Below are 21,888 nucleotides of genomic sequence, written 5' to 3' on the forward strand. Positions count from 1 at the left end.
CTTGTTTTAAAATAATAAGTGAAAATTACCCAAATAAACAAGTTTGACTAAAAAATTATCAAAAAAGACATGTCTATTTAGCCTACATCTCTCCAATTATTGGTTTTTTAACCAATAAACAACGGCCACGTCATCGAAGCCGGCTAAGGCGGCTAAGCCTTAGCCTCCACTTTATGGGCACGGAATTTTATAAAAATTAAACGGGTCCCACCTTTAACCAATAAAAATTCGACACGTGTCAAAGGCGGCTAAACTTAGCCTACCTCTATGGTTATTTAGCCGGCGTCTTTGACTCTTAGCCGGCTTCGGGATACGTGTCTATTTAGTTAGCCGGCTCCAAAGATTCCTTCTTAGCCGGCTCCAACTCGGCTTGTAGGCTAAGGCTTCACTTAGCCGCCTTCAATCTTTTCATTTAGGGAATATGGTTGTATAGTTTTATAAAAATTGTTGGTGAAAAAAATTAAATTTGGGTAGGAAAAATATTTATTGCTGATGGCTAAAACATGCTGACTAGGAGAAAAAAAATTGGCGGCTAAGCGAAGCCGGCTAAATAATTGAGTAGGTAAAATGTTTAATTTTGGGGGCTAAATTTACACCGGCTAAGAAGACGGGTAAGGGAAGCCGGCTAAATATTTAATAGAGTTGGTAAGTTGGTAAAATATTCAATTTTGGCATCAAAATTTACACCGGCTAAGAAGACGGCTAAGTGAAACCGGTTAAATATTTAATAAGGTTGGTAAAATATTCAATTTTGACGGCTAAATGAAAAAATTGAAGGCGGCTAAGTGAAGCCTTAGTCTACAAGCCGAGTTGGAGCCGGCTAAGAAGGAATATTTGGAGCCGGCTAACTAAATATACACGTATCCCGAAGCCGGCTAAGAGTCAAATATGCCGGCTAAATAACCATAGATGTAGGCTAAGTTTAGCCGCCTTTGACACATGTCGAATTTTTATTGATTAAAGGTGGGACCTGTTTACTTTTTATAAAATTCCATGCCCATAAAGTGGAGGCTAAGGCGGGGCTTCGGTGACGTGTCAGTTGTTTATTGGTTAATAAACCAATAATTGGAGAGATGTAGGCTAAATAGACATGTCTATTTTGGTAAATTTTGAGTCAAACTTGTCTATTCTTGTAATTTTTCCAAGAAAGAACCTCAAAGGATGTGTATGTGAGGTTAATGATATGGCTATAGCTTGTCTGCTTGTGAAAAAGAAGAGGCGATACAGTTGTATTGGTTTCATTTAATACCTTACCTGACAGTTAGGTAGGTTGGTTGGTATGAATTCAAAGCCGATATTACTACTTTATTTTACGAGAAAACTTATCTTGATTTCCTCATTTATTAACCTCTTAAAAACAATATAAATGGGATGTGACTTAATGGTAGAGCACTTACTTTACTAGTGAGAAGTATGGGGGTTTAAACTTAACTATCATCAATTTATATGGGAGATATGAGGGAAAGGGTTCGAGTTCTGATCTCACCCGGTTTTACCGACCCCTCGCTGCCGTGCCGTTTGGCAGGCGTGAGAGTCGGGTTTTATTCGGGGAATCTCTCAATATGTGGACCGCTAGAGGTTGTGTCCGTTCGGACTCGTGGCCGGATCGGACTACCTTTAGCCAATGGGGGTCGCATACGGAGTACCCGACGTTACTTAGTTAGTCGTTCAAAAAAAATTAACCTTCTTTATGTGCCTTTACCCGACGTTAAACAGTTTTTGGTTTTCATTAAGTCACATTATGTGCCTTAGACATGAGGATAAGTTGATTATTTTATGTTACGGACTGAAACCATTGCAAGGTATAGAACTTGTCCCACATCGGTTGTATGGGCAGTTGATGTGGGATTTATAAGCCAAATAGGTTTCCTCATCTATCAGCATAGTCTTTTGTATTGAGTTCTTCTGTTTGGCTTGTAACATTTTACTTATTCACTCACGTTAAAAACCCAAATTCCTAAATCAAATTTCATCTCCGTATGTATCGTTATTAGCTCATCAAAACTAACCATCAAACTTCAACTCTAAATTATTATTATTATTATAGCTTTTAACTGTTATCCTTGAATGAAAACTTTGTGTATTTGAGTGACCAGAAGATGCTCTTTTTGTCTGTTTTTGATCCTCATGCAGACTTTATTTATGGTTTGCGTTATTATGTGAACTTCTCGTACATGTTTTTATTTGTGTGGTCATCTTTTAATGACTCAAATGTATGCATAATATCTAAATGCTTTGCAAAAAAATGTTTTTGGTCAACCCAACTTGTTTAAAATCTATTTGTTTTGATCCAAACCCGTTACCTAAACTATCCGGCCCATACATTTTGCCCCCTTTACGTATTAGTTCTATATGAACACGAAATCGATGATTGTTGTTGGTTAAGGCCATCTTCTCTAATAACTACTTGTTTTTATTCGGTAATGGATAGCGTATAAGAAAATGTTATGAATTACCAATAGAGGTTAACATACACAACTCAATGGACAAATAACTGCAAGCAAAGCGGAAAACAGTGATGACGGGAACAAGCGAAGTATATGTGTTTGTTTATTTAACAAACGTAAACAAACTTTGTTTTACACAACTCAATGCCAATTAAGAATGTCGGCTTCATGTATAAAGCGCATACGAGTTTATTTTGATTCCCATCCAAACACATTTAACGATAGATTTTTCCTTTCATCCACCGCAAATGCGCCTAGAACATAAAACTTGGTGTGTTATGCATACCTTATGGCACAATATCTCTAGGTGTCACAAACCGTCGGTTAAGATTCGTTTTAAGTCCAGTAATACTTGTTAACGAAGACCATTTCTGCTTATTTGTCCGGTTATGCTTAAACGAACCAAAGGGCAGAAACCAAAAATTACTATTGTCGTCAAAATGCCAATTACCAACAAGACATAACAATAATCTAGGATTCCATACTCATTGATGCAAAAGACGAAGAGTCAAAATCGTTAAGAATAATACACATGACAACGAACGGTTTCAAGCATATCACGATCGCGTTTTATTTATATGCTTTGAAAGGAATTATATACTTAATAGTTGATGCCCTCGCTAAAAACAGTCTCTTTAAATTACCTTGAAACAGACGTCACTCTTGATTTTCGTCTTCTGCGTGAATAACATTCTGTCCAAATATATCTGGAATACCCTTCCAATCTTTCTTCTCTCTTGTTTCCCAGTATCCGCCCACGTAACGGAAACAACCGTCTTCGTCTTTTTCAAACCACCTTGGCTGCCATCCTCTTTCTTGCAGTTTTCTTGCCTGTTCACATAAATAAATAACCTTGATCTAAGTCTTAATTACAAATGTGTAATAACTTTTATTAATATCATATAAAGATACAAACTGCTTATATGATAACATATAAGCAGTTTGTATCTTTATGTTCGTGAGTCTAAACGAACCTATTATTATATACACATGTATAATAATTTTTATTAATATAACAATTTATGTTCCATAATCATTATATACATAGTTATGATAAAAAAAAACTAAATATATATTATGTTATACATATAAAACTATATTTATGAAAAATATAAAAAAATTCGTTAAGTACGTAAAGAACATTGCTTGCCGTATCTTTATCGAAGCAATTCTAAATAATCAAGTATTTAATATATAATAAGTGAGCCAAGCTCGAGTTATGGATATATGGAGTTGGAGTTCAAGATCGGTTAAGCTAAACAAGCTGGCATGGTAGGGGGCGTGCATGGGTCAGTTTTTCAAGTTTTTGGCTTTTTCGGGGTTTGTCATTTGGGCTTTTAATTTTTGGCAGAGAAGAAGAATGGTCCAAAATAAAGAATTTGAGCCTAAATGTATTTAATAATTAATAATTTATTGATCATTATACATTTGAGCTAGCAAACTTGGGTTACACAATTTATTAATCAATAAATTTGGTTTGGTGTTTACAAAAACATAAAAACAAACCGTAGGGTTTTGTTTGGCTTAGGTTTTTTCGGTTGCATGCACACCCCGAGGCGTTTACACCTTAACTGAAACAGTCCAAAACATGACAGGACCAGAACGAACCGCCGGTTTCGAACCACTTCGGTCCCAAATCAGACCAAACTAGAGTGGACCGAAAACCGAATCTTTATCATGCCATGAACCGAGAAGGAAAACACTGGACCACAGATAACCGCCTAACCGAATCAAGTTTGGTCATATCCAATCCGGTTTCGGTCAAACGGTTTGGACAGGGTTTACACAGCCCTAACTTCACAAAACTAAGTACGGGTACTATCTGGTCGATGGTATTTACAACGAATGGGCTTTGTTAGTTCAAGCTTTTACAGATCCAATCGCCGATAAAAGGAAGTATTTTACGAAGAAGCAAGAGTCTGCTAGAAAAGATATTGAAAGAGCTTTTGGAGTTCTGAAAAAACAATATTATGTGCTGGCGAACCCGATACGTTATTGGACTCGGGAGAGGATAATGGACGTCGTCTACACGTGTCTGATCCTACACAACATGACGTTAGAAGACGAGGGCAAAGCTATCTGCCAAAACTACCAAGGTGACATTCCGCCACAACCGTCCACAATCAGTGATCAACAAAGACTTCATAACATAGCAAATATCAAGAGCCGTGAGATACACGGGAATCTTCGACATGAGTTGGTTGAACATTTGTGGGCGAGGCGACCCGATGATCTTGTATTAGATTAGTGTTATTATTAAGTATTATTGTTTGTTTAATTTTTAGTATGTTTTTTTTTGTAATTTGAATTTTAGATATTAATGTGTTTTTTTTATTAATGTGTGTTTTTTAATAATTTATGAGTTTTTTTAATGATACGTTGTTTGAATATATTTATAAAAAAATAAAAAAAAAATTTTCGCTGGAGCCCCTGCTGGAGCCCCTCCACACCAGGGGCCAGGGCTCCAACAACCCCTTATCCAGTTTCTCTCTCTGCCATACGTCACTGACTGTACCTACACCTACAACTGCTCTTTCTGATCTACATTTTTCTGTACTCATCCTACTATATGTCATTTCATTATTATTATTATTATTATTATTATTATTATTATTATTATTATTACAAAATCTCCGGTTATTTCTTCGCCGTTGCTGACGTATTCGCCTCCGATCTGTTTCCGGCGTTGCGGTTTCTGTTCCGGACCGGTATTGTTTAACGATCGTTCGGTTTCAGGTTCGCATTTTGTGTAATTTGATTCGATTCGTTTAATCATGCTCGAGTTAGTTCGAATTAAGTTATTTCGAAACTGTAGCATTCTGATTTGATAGGATTTGATTAAATGAGTTTGAATTAGGTTTTCCGAACGGTATTGTTTAGTGATCGTTCGATTTCAGGTTAGCATTTAGTGTAATTCGATTCGATTAGTCGTGTTCGAATTAGGTTATTTAAAAACTGTAGCATTCTGATTTGATAGGATTTGATCTAGTGAGTTTGAATTAGAGATCGTTGTGTTTTCAGGTTAGCATATAGTTTGATTTGATTAATTGTGTTCGAATTAGGTTTTCGGAACCTGTATCGCTTAGAGATCGTTTTGATTCGACTAATTGTGCTCGTTCTGTTTAGAGATCGTTAGTCTTCAGATTAACATTTAGTGTAATTCGATTTGATTTGATTCGGTTTGTTGAGTTTGATTTAAGTTATTTTGAAACTGTGGCATTTTGATTTGATTTGAATTTGATTAGCTGTGTTCGAATTAGGTATTGTTTAGAGATCGTTGTGTTTTCAGGTTAGCATTTAGTGTAATTCGATTTGATTTGATTAGTTGTGTTTGATTTAAGTTATTTCGAAACTGTAGCATTCTGATTTGATTTGAATTTGATTAGCTGTGTTCGAATTAGGTATTGTTTAGAGATCGTTGTGTTTTCAGGTTAGCATTCTGTGTAATTCGATTTGATTCGATTACTTGAGGCTGATTTAGGTTAGCTTGAACCTGTAGCATTTTGATTTGATTAATGAGTTTGAATTAGGTTTTCCGAACGGTATTGTTTAGAGATCGTTGTGTTTTCCAGTAGCATTTGATTTAGTTTGATTTTATTCGATTTGCTGTGTTCCAATTAGGTTTTCTGAACCGGTAGTGGTTAGAGATTGTTAAATTTTCAGGTTAGCATTTGTGTAATTTGATTCGATTTGATTAATTGTGTTCGAATAAGGTTCTTGGAACTTTTATTGTTTAGAGATTGTTAGTTTTCACTTTTCAGGTTAGCATTTTGTGTAATTCGATTTGATTCGGTTAATCGTGTTCGAATTAGGTTATTCCTTAACTGTAGTAGCATTTTGATTTGATTTGATTTGATTAGCTGTGCTCGCATTAGGTATCGTTAGTTTTCAGGTTAGCATTTTGTGTAATTTGATTCGATTCGATTAATTTTGTTTGAATTAGGTTTTCCGAACCGGTATTGGTTACAGATCGTTGTGTTTTCAGGTTAGTATTTTGATTAGATTTGATTCATTGTGTTCGAAATTAGGTTATTCTGAACCGGTAATGTTTAGAGATTGTTGTGTTTTCAGGTTACTAGTTACTGGCTAGCAATTTGATTCGATTCGATTAATTGTGCTCGAATTAGGTTGTCCCAAACTGGTATTGTATAGAGATTGTTGTGTTTTCAGGTTAGTAATTTGATTTGATTCATTGTGTCCGAATTAGGAATATCCTAATTCGTAGTGCTTATAGATTGTTGTGTTTCAGGTTACTGGTTAACAGTTTGATTTGATTCAAGTTGATCAATTGTGCTCAAATTAGGTTGTTCCGAACCGGTATTGTATAGAGATTGTTGTGTTTTTAGGTTAGCATTTTGATTTGATTCGATTAATTGTGTTCGAATTAGGTCGGGGAAACGATGAATCCCTTATGCTGTATTGCTCCGGTGTCGATTGAGAAGGATCGGACTGGTTCGCCATTGTCTGGAGTTGAGAAACGTCAGTCCGAGTGTCAGTTAGGGTTTGAAAGTTCTGCTAGGAGTGTGAGACCGGCGACTTTTTCGGCACAGGTTTCGTCTGTTGGTACTGAATCGGAGAATGTGTTTCATGAAATCGAGGATTGCGAGATTGAAGCGAGGGAAAAAGATTCTTCGGGTTTGAAACCGGTGGTTTTTGGTGGAAATGGAGGTGGTGTTGTGGCTGGGATTCTGTATAAATGGGTGAACTATGGTAAAGGATGGAGATCAAGATGGTTTACATTGGAGGATGGAGTGTTGTCTTACTACAAAACTCATGGACCAGATAAGATCGTACTCAGTCCGGGGAGAGAGAAAGGGTTTAAGGTCATCGGAGATGAATCGATTAGGTACATGAGAAAATGCAGTAATGGCAGCAGTCACAATCGATTTGGATCAAAACAATGGAAACCTTATGGGGAGATACATTTGAAGGTATGCACAAACTTTTGATTTTACTCCAATTGCAAACTTTTCACTCATGTTGATTCATACAAATAAAACAACTGTTTAACAAACAATGTAGCTTGATTGAATCCAAATTATGGGCGTGCACGGTTCGGTTTGGGTTATAACCAAACCAGTAACCAAAACTTCGGTTTTTGAGTTTTTTATAAATCGTTCGGCTTCTGTTTTCCGGTTTCTAGGTTTTCTGTTAAGGTTCGGTTTCAGTTTTACCATTTGAGATTGAAAATTTTGGGCTAAAATAAAATATTTGGGGAAAAAATAATGAATTTGAGCCTAAGTCATTTTGTTAATTAATAACTAATTGATTATTATACATGTGGGCTATAATATTTGAGTTACATGTTTATTAAACTCTTATAAACTACTTCAAATAAGAAATAGAAAATGTAAATCTTTAAATTAGGCTCTTTTTGGTTTTTTCGCCTTTTATTACATGCAAAACCAAAACCGAACCATAAGTTCAGTTATTACAAAAACATGAAACCAAACTGACAGTCGGTTTTTGTTTCGGTTCTTTTCTTTTCGGTTTGGTATTTTTGGATCAATTTTTTCAGTTTCATGCACACCCCTAATCCAAACTTTAATCAGTCTAGTTTGCTGGGATACAAAGAGAAAAAAAGAAAAATATTTTCTATTATTGCAATTACAAATGTTAGGTTGCAATTAATGGACAGGTACTAGTGGTTAACTTTTTCTGCAATTGTCTGGTGGTAACTGGTAACCATACTTGTTTTTTTGAATTATTGCTATGCAACTGCTACCATTAAAACATAGACAACAAGGACATTTTGTTAGGTGGCGTTATATGGTTTTAGTTGTTTGGACTTTAGGCTATGTGTAGTGGAGGGGCTACAATTGGGGGCGAATTGTGACATGTGGCGCCCAGTCAGCATGGAGTGGAAATTTGTTTTTGGAGTGTAATGGTGTAGGGGCTACAAGTTGGGCCCACAGTGTTTTTTTTTATTATTTTCTTTTTATAATTAAACTAATTAAATAAAAACCGATTTATTTAAATAATTAAATAAAAATGCACTAAAATTAAAAAGAAATACAAAAAAAACATAACTAAAAAAAATACATAACTAAAAATATTAAAAAACATATAGCTCGGTTGGCGTACATGTTTAGGTTCGGGTCGGGAAATTGAAACGGATAGCTCGGTTGGTTTAGGTTCATCGGGTTCCAATGTAAGTTCACGTTCGGTTGGTTTTGCGAACCATGGTGTTGACCGAAAGGAGATAATGGGTGGTTCGGGTTGTTTCTAGGATTCATTTTGCATATACATATACACACACACACATATATATATATCACACAACATATATGCATATACATATATATACTCACACACAACACATATACATATATATATCACACACACAACACATATACATATACATATGCATATATAATAATATAGAATATAATAATAATATAGAATAAAATAATAATAATAAGAAAGGAAGAACGGGCGACAAATATATCTCGCCCCCCGCCCAATTTCGCCCAAATTTCGCCCAGGGGGCGGTGTTCCACCCTAAAATCGCCCAATTGTAGCCCCTTTTCTCGCCCACTACGTTTGGCCTTATGGGAAACCTGAAGATTCTCTAGTGGATATGTCAATTAATTGATGGCTCTGACCTGCAAAACAAAAGTTTTGTATTTTAAGCTAAATAGAAAAGACGTAAAGGTTTTGTTTTCTTTTTATTTGTTGTTTTGCTCTCTTGAATTTATTAAGTTCGTTAAATGATTTTCCAAATTGGGAAAAAAATTATGCGGTGAGCAGACAGCTATAAAGTTCATTTGCTTATTATCTGGAAATACTTGAAGTTGAATTACTATGACTAGATAACTTACATTATAGAAAATATGTGCTCAATTTTATGATTTGCAAAGCAGAAGGCGTAATAGATGAACATTCATAGCTGTATCTTGTATGAGCATTACTAGGAACTCAATAGAAAACTAATTTATAGCCATTATTCAATCATTCTGTAATCTGATTTTTGAATTTATAAGATTTGAATTAACATCTTAGACTCGCCTGGTATCATAATTGTAGATGCTGTTTTCTTTATAATGACATAAACATTTTCATAAGACTTATCAATTATTTGACTGATTATGGCAATGGAATTTAAATTATGTGGGCAGTGGGAAATTGAAACAACTTATATTTTTCTTACTAAATTTACCAACCAACCCTACTTTTTATCTGATTTTTACTATAAGTTGGTGATGTGGCACTGGTTGACCCCATGTCAGCTGCCACATATGCAAGAAAAAAATGAAAAAAGTTATTAATGCGTTAGAAAACTGTCCTCCTTTGTTTTTTGGGTTCAAAAAGTAGCTATTACAAAATAACATAAGATGGCACACGACATGAAAAAAAAAAAAGATAAGGTTTATCAACCATATTTGAATGCCATGTCGAATTTTTGAAAAATAGACACAAAATGACATGCTACATTGCTACCCTTTAAACAGATAATTTGTTGCTACAAGAAGTAAAAATGACGTGCTTCTGCCACATCAGATGCCACATATGCAAAAAGTAGCTGTCAAAAATACTGAAAATTAAGTTAAAAACACAATATTCCTTTAAAACAATTATGTATACAAAATAAAAAATTATCATCAGAACAAATCAAATGCCACTTCATATACACTAAAATGACAGATATTGCCATGTTAGCAGTTTTTTAAAAACCAGCGAAAGTGAATGACCTGCTACAACCTATACTAGGTTATTATAACTTGGTTGCTAAAATCAGTAATCAAGTGTAAGTTGGTTTCCATTTTGCTCTTAATTTAAAATTGGTTGATAAAATCAGGAAAAAGTGGAAACTTCATTTTTATCTTGTGCAATTTGCGTTTTTTTCACTCTAATAAATATTAACAGGTCTCATCTGTAAGGGCGAGCAAGTCAGACGACAAAAGACTGTCTATATTTTCTGGAACAAAAACTCTTCATTTAAGGTGCATATCTAGAGAAGATAGAGCTGCATGGATTGAGTCCCTTTTAGCTGCTAAGGATAAAGATTCAAGATTATCTACAGGGGATCTTGTTCCTTCAGAAGAATTGGTTATTTCAACCGAAAAATTACGATCCCGATTATCACAAGAAGGAATAACGGAGGAAATAATAAAAGATTGTGAATCAATTATGTTGAGTGAACTCACCACCATGCAAAACCAAATGAAGACTCTTCAACTCAAACATATTGTTCTCTTAGACACATTACGACAGTTAGAGGTACCATAATGTTCAACCTTAAACATATAATTCAGTTCTTTGCAAATCACACTTGCTTCATGAAAGATGAATGCCAAAAAATATTAGACTGATTGGTTTAAGCCATTGATTTGCAGACTGAGAAAATCGAGCTGGAAACAACTGTGGTTGATGAAACAAAAGAGAGGGATTCTTGTTGTGGGCAAGATAGAAGATTCAGTGGTAATTTATTTTTTAAGAGTTTAATCTTCCTGTTAACTAGGTTATTGATACAATATTGCTATAGATGACCTTAGTAATATGGCTTGCAGATTTAAATGATCATTTGTGGTCTTTAACTTATCTAATTTATTACGTGTAGCCTGTTACCAAATGACCTCTGACCAGCTGACCAAATAGAGTTTTTTGCAACCAAAACAGACGTAATTTAAGATAGATACATTTAATACAGATTTTAATCGGCATAATTGCAGTTTTACACTTAATGTATTTAAGATACTAACTGAGTAATTGAGTTGAAAAACTATCCAGTTGTCACGTTGAATAATTGTTTTTCAACAAGTTAAAGTAGAAAAGAAAGAAGAATGTTGGATGTACATTATAGAATCATAGACACTTCTCTTTTTCTTGCAACAGATTTCTATTCTGTATTGTCAGAAGGCAGTGGAACCGATTCCGATGCTGACAACGAAAGCCGGTATGGAGTAGATATTGAATCGGATGAAGAAATTGGGACATTTTTTGACACAAATGAATTCATGATGTCAGCTGATGTTTTAAGATGTGCTTCTTATCGAGGTAGAGAAAATTATGGAACAAGTTCTTCATCAAATGAAAAGGATTCTTTCTTATCAGGCTATGCTGGAACTGAAATTAATTTAATTCAGTATCCTCATATTAAAAGAAGAGGCAGTTTATCTAAACCAAAGGAAAAAGAAAGACCGGTTGGATTATGGTCTATTATTAAAGATAACATTGGAAAGGATTTATCTGGTGTTTGTCTCCCTGTTTATTTTAATGAACCGCTTTCTTCATTACAAAAATGCTTTGAGGATTTGGAGTATTCTTGTTTGGTTGATCGAGCATTGGAATGGGGAAAGCAGGTCAGGTATTTACATTTAAAATATCCATATAAACTTAAACTGTTAAAATTTTTGACAGTTGATCTTGAAAAAAGTAAACATATTTTACATCTTGTAATTTGAATTTTAACTGATATTAAACTTGTAATAATACAGGGGAATGATTTGATGAGAATATTAAGCATTGCAGCTTTTGCTGTTTCTGGTTATGCATCAACAGAAGGTAGACAATGCAAACCCTTTAATCCTCTTCTCGGGGAGACCTATGAAGCAGATTATCCAGATAAGGGCCTACGTTTCTTTTCCGAAAAGGTAAATTATTTGGTTAATTATGCTATATGAGTTTGATTTTAAGAAAAAAGTGATGATGTATCATTTAAGTGGAGGTCGTTCAAGTATCAACTTATTTTATTAAGGCCACTCGTATATTGAAACAACTATATAGGTCACCCAAGTATGTTACTATGTTAGCGATTTCTTTTATGCTAAATCTGGCCAAAATCATGTCTAATTCCCTTAATATTTTGAAAAGACAAAATTGCGCTTAAGTTTTGTAAAGACAAAGAATGCACCTGTATCATTATGAAATTTTGTTTCTATTAAATCTTGTCTTTTCAAAAACTTATGGGTATATTGTCATTTTGTATAATATGGCTGAATTATGTATAAATGCAAACAAATACATCATTGGGTGGCCTATAAAGTAATTTTTAGATATGGTAGTTGTTGAATTTGCTTACAAGTACATGGAATTTGGCTTTGTATACCAAATTCTTAAAGTTAATGTAAAATTCCTCTAATAAAGTTTACGTACTTAATCATGCAAAAAAATTGTTTTTTTTAGTTTGAGAAGTCTAGGGATTTAGTCAATGCAAAAAAGGATTTTTATGTTACAGATTTAAAAATCAAGTAGAGGACTTCATTATTAAGTTTGACAAGTTTAATGATTGTTGCATTTAATAGGTGAGTCACCATCCTATGATTGTTGCGTGTCATTGTGAGGGCAGAGGCTGGAAATTTTGGGCAGATTCCAATCTAAAGGGAAAATTTTGGGGGCGCTCTATACAACTCGATCCTGTGGGTGTCCTTAAACTGCAGTTTGAAGATGGTGAAACATTTCAATGGAGTAAAGTAACTACCTCCATATACAATATTATTCTTGGCAAAATTTACTGTGATCATTATGGTACAATGAGAATCACGGGTAGCGGTAAATATTCTTGCAAACTCAAGTTCAAGGAGCAATCAATTATCGACAGAAATCCACATCAGGTAGTAATAACTTCTTAAACTGGTCAATTGGGTCCGGGTTAAAACATGTAAATTGTCTAACACTGATCTTAGACTTGTAAACGAACTGGACGAACACGAACAATAAGCAAACTATAATTAGAGGCCGAAATAATACATTTTTAAGTCGGGTCAGCACCCAAATGGGTCTCAGGTCAAAATAGTAACTTTTAAACGGTGGTCTAGATGGGTCAGGTTGGGGGTGCTCAATGACACTTTTTCTGAAATTTATAAATAATTATTGTATACTGAATAAGGTCTACAATGTAATTACACAGGTTCATGGATTTGTACATGACAACACGACACGGGAAAAGGTAGCAATCTTAATAGGAAAATGGGATGAAGCAATGTACTATGTACTAGGAGATCCAACAACAAAACCGAAAGGATATGATCCTATGACAGAAGCTGTGTTATTATGGGAAAGAGACAAATCTGCTACTAAAACAAGATATAATCTCACACCATTTGCAATTTCTTTGAATGAAATTACACCTGGTTTAAGGGACAGACTGCCACCAACCGACTCTAGGCTTCGACCTGACCAACGCCACCTGGAAAACGGTGAATATGAGCTGGCGAATAAGGAGAAACTGAGACTCGAGCAGTTGCAGAGACAGGTATGATTTTAGTTTTGTGAAGTTAGGGCTGTGTAAACCCTGTCCAAACCGTTTGACCGAAACCGGATTGGATATGACCAAACTTGATTCGGTTAGGCGGTTATCTGTGGTCCAATTTTTTCCTTCTCGGTTCATGGCATGATAAAGATTCGGTTTTCGGTCCACTCTGGTTTGGTCTGATTTGGGACCGAAGTGGTTCGAAACCGGCTGTTCGTTCTGGTCCTGTCCTGTTTTGGACTGTTTCAGTTAAGGTGTAAACGACTCGGGGTGTGCATGCAACCGAAAAAACCTAATCCAAACAAAACCCGACGGTTTGTTTTTATGTTTTTGTAAAAACCAAACCGAATTTATTGATTAATAAATTGTGTAACCCAAGTTTGCTAGCTCAAATCTATAATGATCAATAAATTATTAATTATTAAATACATTTAGGCTCAAATTCTTTATTTTGGACCATTCTTCTTCTCTGCCAAAAATTAAAAGCCCAAATGACAAACCCCGGAAAAGCCAAAAACTTGAAAAACTGACCCATGCACGCCCCCTACCATGCCAGCTTGTTTAGCTTAACCGATCTTGAACTCCAACTCCATATATCCATAACTCGAGCTTGGCTCACTTATTATATATTAAATATTTGATTATTTAGAATTGCTTCGATAAAGATACGGCAAGCAATGTTCTTTATGTACTTAACGAATTTTTTTATATTTTTCATAAATATAGTTTTATATGTATAACATAATATATATTTAGTTTTTTTTATCATAACTATGTATATAATGATTATGGAACATAAATTGTTATATTAATAAAAATTATTATACATGTGTATATAATAATAGGTTCGTTTAGACTCACGAACATAAAGATACAAACTGCTTATATGTTATCATATAAGCAGTTTGTATCTTTATATGATATTAATAAAAGTTATTACACATTTGTAATTAAGACTTAGATCAAGGTTATTTATTTATGTGAACAGGCAAGAAAACTGCAAGAAAGAGGATGGCAGCCAAGGTGGTTTGAAAAAGACGAAGACGGTTGTTTCCGTTACGTGGGCGGATACTGGGAAACAAGAGAGAAGAAAGATTGGAAGGGTATTCCAGATATATTTGGACAGAATGTTATTCACGCAGAAGACGAAAATCAAGAGTGACGTCTGTTTCAAGGTAATTTAAAGAGACTGTTTTTAGCGAGGGCATCAACTATTAAGTATATAATTCCTTTCAAAGCATATAAATAAAACGCGATCGTGATATGCTTGAAACCGTTCGTTGTCATGTGTATTATTCTTAACGATTTTGACTCTTCGTCTTTTGCATCAATGAGTATGGAATCCTAGATTATTGTTATGTCTTGTTGGTAATTGGCATTTTGACGACAATAGTAATTTTTGGTTTCTGCCCTTTGGTTCGTTTAAGCATAACCGGACAAATAAGCAGAAATGGTCTTCGTTAACAAGTATTACTGGACTTAAAACGAATCTTAACCGACGGTTTGTGACACCTAGAGATATTGTGCCATAAGGTATGCATAACACACCAAGTTTTATGTTCTAGGCGCATTTGCGGTGGATGAAAGGAAAAATCTATCGTTAAATGTGTTTGGATGGGAATCAAAATAAACTCGTATGCGCTTTATACATGAAGCCGACATTCTTAATTGGCATTGAGTTGTGTAAAACAAAGTTTGTTTACGTTTGTTAAATAAACAAACACATATACTTCGCTTGTTCCCGTCGTCACTGTTTTCCGCTTTGCTTGCAGTTATTTGTCCATTGAGTTGTGTATGTTAACCTCTATTGGTAATTCATAACATTTTCTTATACGCTATCCATTACCGAATAAAAACAAGTAGTTATTAGAGAAGATGGCCTTAACCAACAACAATCATCGATTTCGTGTTCATATAGAACTAATACGTAAAGGGGGCAAAATGTATGGGCCGGATAGTTTAGGTAACGGGTTTGGATCAAAACAAATAGATTTTAAACAAGTTGGGTTGACCAAAAACATTTTTTTGCAAAGCATTTAGATATTATGCATACATTTGAGTCATTAAAAGATGACCACACAAATAAAAACTTGTACGAGAAGTTCACATAATAACGCAAACCATAAATAAAGTCTGCATGAGGATCAAAAACAGACAAAAAGAGCATCTTCTGGTCACTCAAATACACACAAGTTTTCATTCAAGGATAACAGTTAAAAGCTATAATAATAATAATAATAATAATAATAATAATAATAATAATAATAATAATAATAATAATAATAATAATAATAATAATAATAATAATAATAATAATTTAGAGTTGAAGTTTGATGGTTAGTTTTTATGAGCTAATAACAATACATACGCAGTTAAAAGCTATAATAATAATAATAATAATAATAATAATAATAATAATAATAATAATAATAATAATAATTTAGAGTTAGAAGTTTGATGGTTAGTTTTGATGAGCTAATAACATTACATACGGAGATGAAATTTTGGTGGTTAGAAATATAATTTAGATCTTTTGATTTAGGAATTTGGGTTTTTAACGTGAGTGAATAAGTAAAATGTTACAAGCCAAACAGAAGAACTCAACACAAAAGACTAGTCTGATAGGTGAGGGAACCCATTTGGCTTATAAACCCCACATCAGTTGCCCATACAACCGATGTGGGATAAGTTCCATACCTTGCAATGGTTTCAGTCCGTAACATAAAATGATCAACTTATCCTCATGTCTAAGGCACATAATGTGACTTAATGAAAACCAAAAACTGTTTAACGCCGGGTAAAGGCACATAAAGGAGGTTAATTTTTTTGGAACGATCAACTAAGTAACGTTGGGTACTCCGTACGCGCCCCCCATTGGCTAAAGGTAGTCTGAGCCGGCCACGAGTCCGAACGGACACACCCCCTAGCGGTCCACCTATTGAGGGATTCCCCGAATAAAACCCGACTCCCACACCTGCCAAACGGCACGACAACGAGGGGTCGGTAAAACCGGGTGAGATCAGGGTCTTCCCTCATATCTCCCATATAAATTGATGATAATTAAGTTTAAACCCCATACTTCTCACTAGTAAAGTAAGTGCTCTACCATTAAGTCACATCGGTTTTTAGGAGGTTAATAAATGAGGAAATCAAGATAAGTTTTCTCGTAAAATAAAGTAGTAATATCGGCTTTGAATTCATACCAACCAACCTACCTAACTGTTAGGTAAGGTATTAAATGAAACAAATACAACTGTATCGCCTCTTCTTTTTCACAAGCAGACAAGCTACAACCATATCATTAACCTCACATACACATCCTTTGAGGTTCTTTCTTTCTTGTTGATTTGTATCATATCAATAACCGAAAATTTTTCAAAAATAGCTTCTTTTGTAATAGTTGCTTCAAAAAATGGTATGACTTTGATAGTTACAAAAATGGTGTAACCGTGGTTTGAAACCACGGTTTGTGTATTTTTATGTGAATGTGTCAGATGAGAATTTAAAAAGTAATAATTTTGATTAAAATAATGCAAGTTGTGGTTTCAAACCACGGATTGCATAAAAAAATAAAGCTAATACCACTTCCAGTTTTGTGGTGGTTTTGCTATCAAGCCGTGGTTTTAAACCACAGTTTGATCTTTTACTTTTTTTTAATTCTGATATGTATATATAATTTTGTTTTTTAGTCAACCAGTCATTTCAACCTAGGTTTGGTTTTCTTTTCTTCTTCAATTTATTTAGAATGTTCATGCTTATTTTGTTTTGCTTCTTTGAGATGGCAATTACTATTGGTCACTTGTATTTTTTTCAAAACGTTTCAGTCACTTGTATTACATACTCATTTTTTGCATACTATACATGCAATATAGTCATGTGTGTGTGTGTGAGAGAGAGAGAGAGAGAGAATGTTGAGCTTGGTATATTCATCAAACCCTTCATAGAAATTACCATCCTATCATTTGCTAAGATAAATCTTAGGAGCTTCGTATATACCAGTGTTGTGAATTAAAAAATGAATCCATGAGTATTTCCTGGTCAAGTAATTCTGATTTGTTATTTTTAGGTGAAAATTATCGAGCCTACCATTTGTTCCATAATAACAATTTTAGTCGAGAACCCCTAATAGTTTGGTGTGGCGATCAGAGATTCTGGGAATGCATTATACGTAAACCTATATAAGAGAACGTCACTTGTCGGGTCCCTTAGATTTCAGCTGGATCTTAATCAATCATGTCATAACTCACACAAATTAATCGTGTTGACAAGAGAGTTAATGACGGGTTACTATATTTAGAAAGATATCCGTTTGTTAAAGGCGGAATCAATAACAAACATACGGTTGCAATGAATAATCAAAGGTAGAAGGCACACTCAGGATTCACTCAAAAGATTTCCATTTATATAATGTTAATCATACAAAAGGATAATCGATTTAGGTTTTTCTAGGAATCCTAAGACAGCCGTCACACACAATATTCTCTCAATTAATGTGTCGGTCTTATCCGTATTGTGCTCTCTTTGGCGGCGTGCCCTAAATATTCTATTTATAGGTGTGCCAACCTAGGACAGCTGCCATTCCTTCTAGAAACCCTAAATACAATCATACATATTCAAATTACATATTCAAAATAAACTAAGTGTAAAACAAGTCTTCCGGGTAGGCTTTGCATCAATTTAGTCTTTTCGAGTATGCTCGGCCATCCTTCATAACTTGGTAACATAGAAGTGTGCTCGGGATCAGTTTCCGGGTAGACTTTACTTAAAGAATATTTTACCAAGTAAAATACTCACCGAGTAGACTTCAGTCTTCTTGAATTTATCAGACTTTGCCCGACAACTCCTTACGAGCAACCTTGTTCTTCAATGATCCATTTCAGCTCTTTGCTATAAAATAGCTTATTAGCAAAGTGTACTCGGGAGTACTGTTCCCTGCTTGAGCTGAACCTTGCTCGATATTACTTAGATATATTTCATTAGATTATCAAGCATACTTGGATCATACTTATTAATGAATACCTTGCCCGGTCTTTCAATTTCTTGGCTTCTTGGACTTGGTTAACCAAACCTTACTCTGAAGAGTAAAATACTTGGTATTGAAGAACAAATCTGCTAGACAAAGTGAACCTTGCTCGGAGATACCAAATCAGTGATCCTTACTCGGGAATGCACTAATTAGCATACCTTACCCGGATATCCACTTAAGAAGACTATTAGAAGTAAACCTTGCCCGGGAGGCAAAATCTCGTACTCGGCTAAGTAAAAGCTTGCTCGGATTCTAAGGTGTGCCCGGATTCAATACTTAGCGAATTTCTCAGGAGGTTGAGAAGATTCCAATCTTCCATATTCTTCATTTAGGTCAAATCTCCTCATTTGGGTCAAACTCTTGACCCAACATCATGCACCACGTACTATTAAAAAAAGTTTGAATGTTGCTTATTTTACTCGACATTTAAAAAAATAATTTAAAAGATCAAACCCTGGTTTCAAACCACGGCTTGACTTACAAAACCACCACACTAACGCAACAAGCGGTATTAGATTAACACTTTGTACAATCTGTGGTTTGAAACCACGGCTTGCCTTATTTTAATCAAAATTATTATTTTATGAAATTCATGTCTGACAAATTCATAGAAAAATACCTAAACTGTGGTTTCAAACCACGGTTACACCATTTTTGTAATATATCTCTAAAACATACCATTTTTGAAACAACTTTCGCAAAAGTACTATTTATGAAAAATTTTCATCAATAACCTCACAAAGAAGGTTTTTTCCTATTATTTCTTTTTTCGGATATTCGGATATCCGAGGTGATTTTCACTATCCATGAAGCTGTGTTGCTGTGGAAGCCTCTTTTCATATAAGATACCGTGGCCTAATATTTTCTCTCATACTCGTTTGTTGGAATTTGTGGTCTCGGAATTAGGTATAAAATTATGCTTCCTCTCTTGCATATTATGTATAAAATTTGGCCGAAACATACCGGTTTTCGGTGTCGTATGGTTCAGTACGGGTACCAAATATTTTCAGTGTTCGGTTTAAATACTAACAAAATAAACTTACAAAAAGTGCTCAAAAACCAGTCTCTTGTAAGAACCCATTTAGGAACCGGTTTTCTATAACAATATTTATATAAAAACTAAAAATACATAGATAACATACCTTTAGATATTTAACTTGATTTACATGTAAGATGATATATGACTGTTTTGGTGTTGTGGTTGTTTAGGGATGTAAAACGAGCCAAGCTTTGACTCAGAAGAGCTCGAGCTTTTTATTTATTTTTCAATCTATATAAGTAACTAATTAAATTTTAAATGTTTTGAGAAAAATGTTAAAACAAGTCTAAGCTCGTCTCGAGCTTGTGTAGTGATATGATCTAAAATATACATATTATTATATAAATATTTCCTATACTTTTAAATACTTTTGAGCCAGGTTTTTATTGAATATTATTCTTAATTGGTTCATATGTAAGTTTAAAGGTTTCTAAAGATTATGAGCTAAAATTGAGTACTTTTTACTAATTTTTACTAAACTTGTGACCAACGAGCAAATCCAAGTAATCGGTTTATACTATGTACTCGTGTTTACAAATGAAGTTATTTATTAATTGCAACAGTTTTATTAATAAAGAAAAAAAGAAAGTTGTTACTCCTAATTGCTATGATCATTTGGTGGATTTTTAACGGGTCAGAACTACAAAACACTTAATTCAAATGGACCCATGTGATTGACATTCTTAATTCCACCAGGCAAAATTATTATTTGAATTCTCATTGTAGATTGTAGCTAAGGCTATAGGGTATACTTTAACCCATCTTAATTTCACATAAGTTCCACATCATCATTTTTTTTTCACTCTATGTCATCCAAAGAAAATGGTTTAACCTATTTAACACATAATTAATATAACAAATCAATTAGTAATTAATACATCATTAATACATATTGTTTCTGTTAACTTATTAAAAGCATAACCCATGGGCCTTTTTGACACAATTAACACAAGAGGGGAGTGATTTAATCCATCTTTAAAGTGTCATATCAATTTAACCTATGTAGAGGTTAGAGTATACTCATGGCCTAATGGCAGGAGCAAAGGAAACTAATGGGCATATTCATTCCAAGCTTCGTACGTTGTCGGATAATTAAATATGTTTTTGTTTGGGCCACAAGTAAACGTAGGGTTGGACGATAACAATAAAAAGACAATAACAATTTGCATAGGAGGCATATGTGGCGGCTGTTATAATTATAATATAATACTTTTGGAGGTTTTTGAATTGAATAAACAGATGATACAGCATCAAGAAGAGAGAAGAGATCAAGATGACTACCAAATTCATACCAGAATCATTGATTGTACTAGCTTAAAACATTCTATTGAGGTGCTTTACTTTCTTCAAATTTTTGTTTTCTAGTTGTAAGTGGACATCATAACAATAATATCAACTAGTTGTTACTAATTTACTATCAATTGTAGCAACAAATGGTCATGTGTTTTCCTCTGATTTTTGCAAGCTCTTGAATTGTATTCATGTATGCACGCATATATATTTAACATCACGTGAATTTTGGGGCAAAAATGTCAAGTTTCCAAACTATAGGATCATTTCTGCCAACTTCCAAAGTCCAAAAGCTAAAATGAAAAATCTGATTTTCTGTTCTTTCGCGGTACGCGACAGGACAAAGGACAACCCCATCGCGTAGCGCGATGGGGCTTGGTCAACCCTTCCAGAAGGGTCAATGGCGATACGCGATCATCCTTGAGCCTACGCGATGACGTGGCCTGACAATTATTGACACGTGTGCCACGTGTCAAGCGATGGCACGACGTTTGCCACGTGGCGCCACGTGTCACGAGCGTATGCCACGTGTCGACACGTGGCAATAATGATCAGTGACTCATCACCCTATCGAAGTACGCGATGGGTTGAAGAGGTGACCCATCGCGTAGCGCGATGGGGTTCAAAAATGGCTATAAATAGGGCATCCACGAGCCCAGCCAAACCATACCTCCAAATTCACACATTACTCTCTCTAGCCTTTCTCTCACTACCTCGAAGTACGTGCAACGTCCCGCCTCGTAAAACGTGCTCCAAAACCTCGTAATCTGTGCCCATCACCTCGATAAACGTGCCATCCCGAAGTACTGTCCGACAAGCCCGATGATACCTCGAAGTGCGTGCCGAATTTACCTCGAAGTGCGTGCCAAGGTTGCCTCGATAAGCGTACCGAGGA

At 34.7% G+C, this 21,888-nt stretch overlaps 1 protein-coding gene across 1 annotated transcript; it reads left to right on the forward strand.

The window, feature by feature from the left end:
• Positions 1 to 6,816: 6,816 nt before the first annotated feature.
• LOC143566533 (oxysterol-binding protein-related protein 1D-like) lies at positions 6,817 to 15,043 on the forward strand. The gene is made up of 8 exons (XM_077053210.1): positions 6,817 to 7,378; positions 10,314 to 10,667; positions 10,784 to 10,868; positions 11,283 to 11,749; positions 11,885 to 12,040; positions 12,692 to 13,000; positions 13,297 to 13,641; positions 14,627 to 15,043. The coding sequence occupies exons 1-8, from the start codon at positions 6,848 to 6,850 to the stop codon at positions 14,798 to 14,800; spliced, it is 2,421 nt and encodes an 806-aa protein (XP_076909325.1). The 5' UTR covers positions 6,817 to 6,847; the 3' UTR covers positions 14,801 to 15,043.
• Positions 15,044 to 21,888: the final 6,845 nt, after the last annotated feature.

Source organism: Bidens hawaiensis, unplaced genomic scaffold (genome assembly GCF_021521415.1).
Source record: "Bidens hawaiensis isolate Kalapana, Puna unplaced genomic scaffold, B.hawaiensis_p1.1 tig00022900_1, whole genome shotgun sequence".
Classification (NCBI taxonomy): Eukaryota; Viridiplantae; Streptophyta; class Magnoliopsida; order Asterales; family Asteraceae; genus Bidens; species Bidens hawaiensis.

Excerpts from the sequence above, each read along its gene's own strand:
- LOC143566533 (XM_077053210.1), top strand. The coding sequence starts at position 6,848 with ATGAATCCCTTATGCTGTATTGCTCCGGTGTCGATTGAGAAGGATCGG. Across the intron at positions 7,379-10,313 it reads ATGGGGAGATACATTTGAAG|GTCTCATCTGTAAGGGCGAG; the intron begins GTATGCACAAAC and ends AAATATTAACAG. Across the intron at positions 10,668-10,783 it reads ACACATTACGACAGTTAGAG|ACTGAGAAAATCGAGCTGGA; the intron begins GTACCATAATGT and ends ATTGATTTGCAG.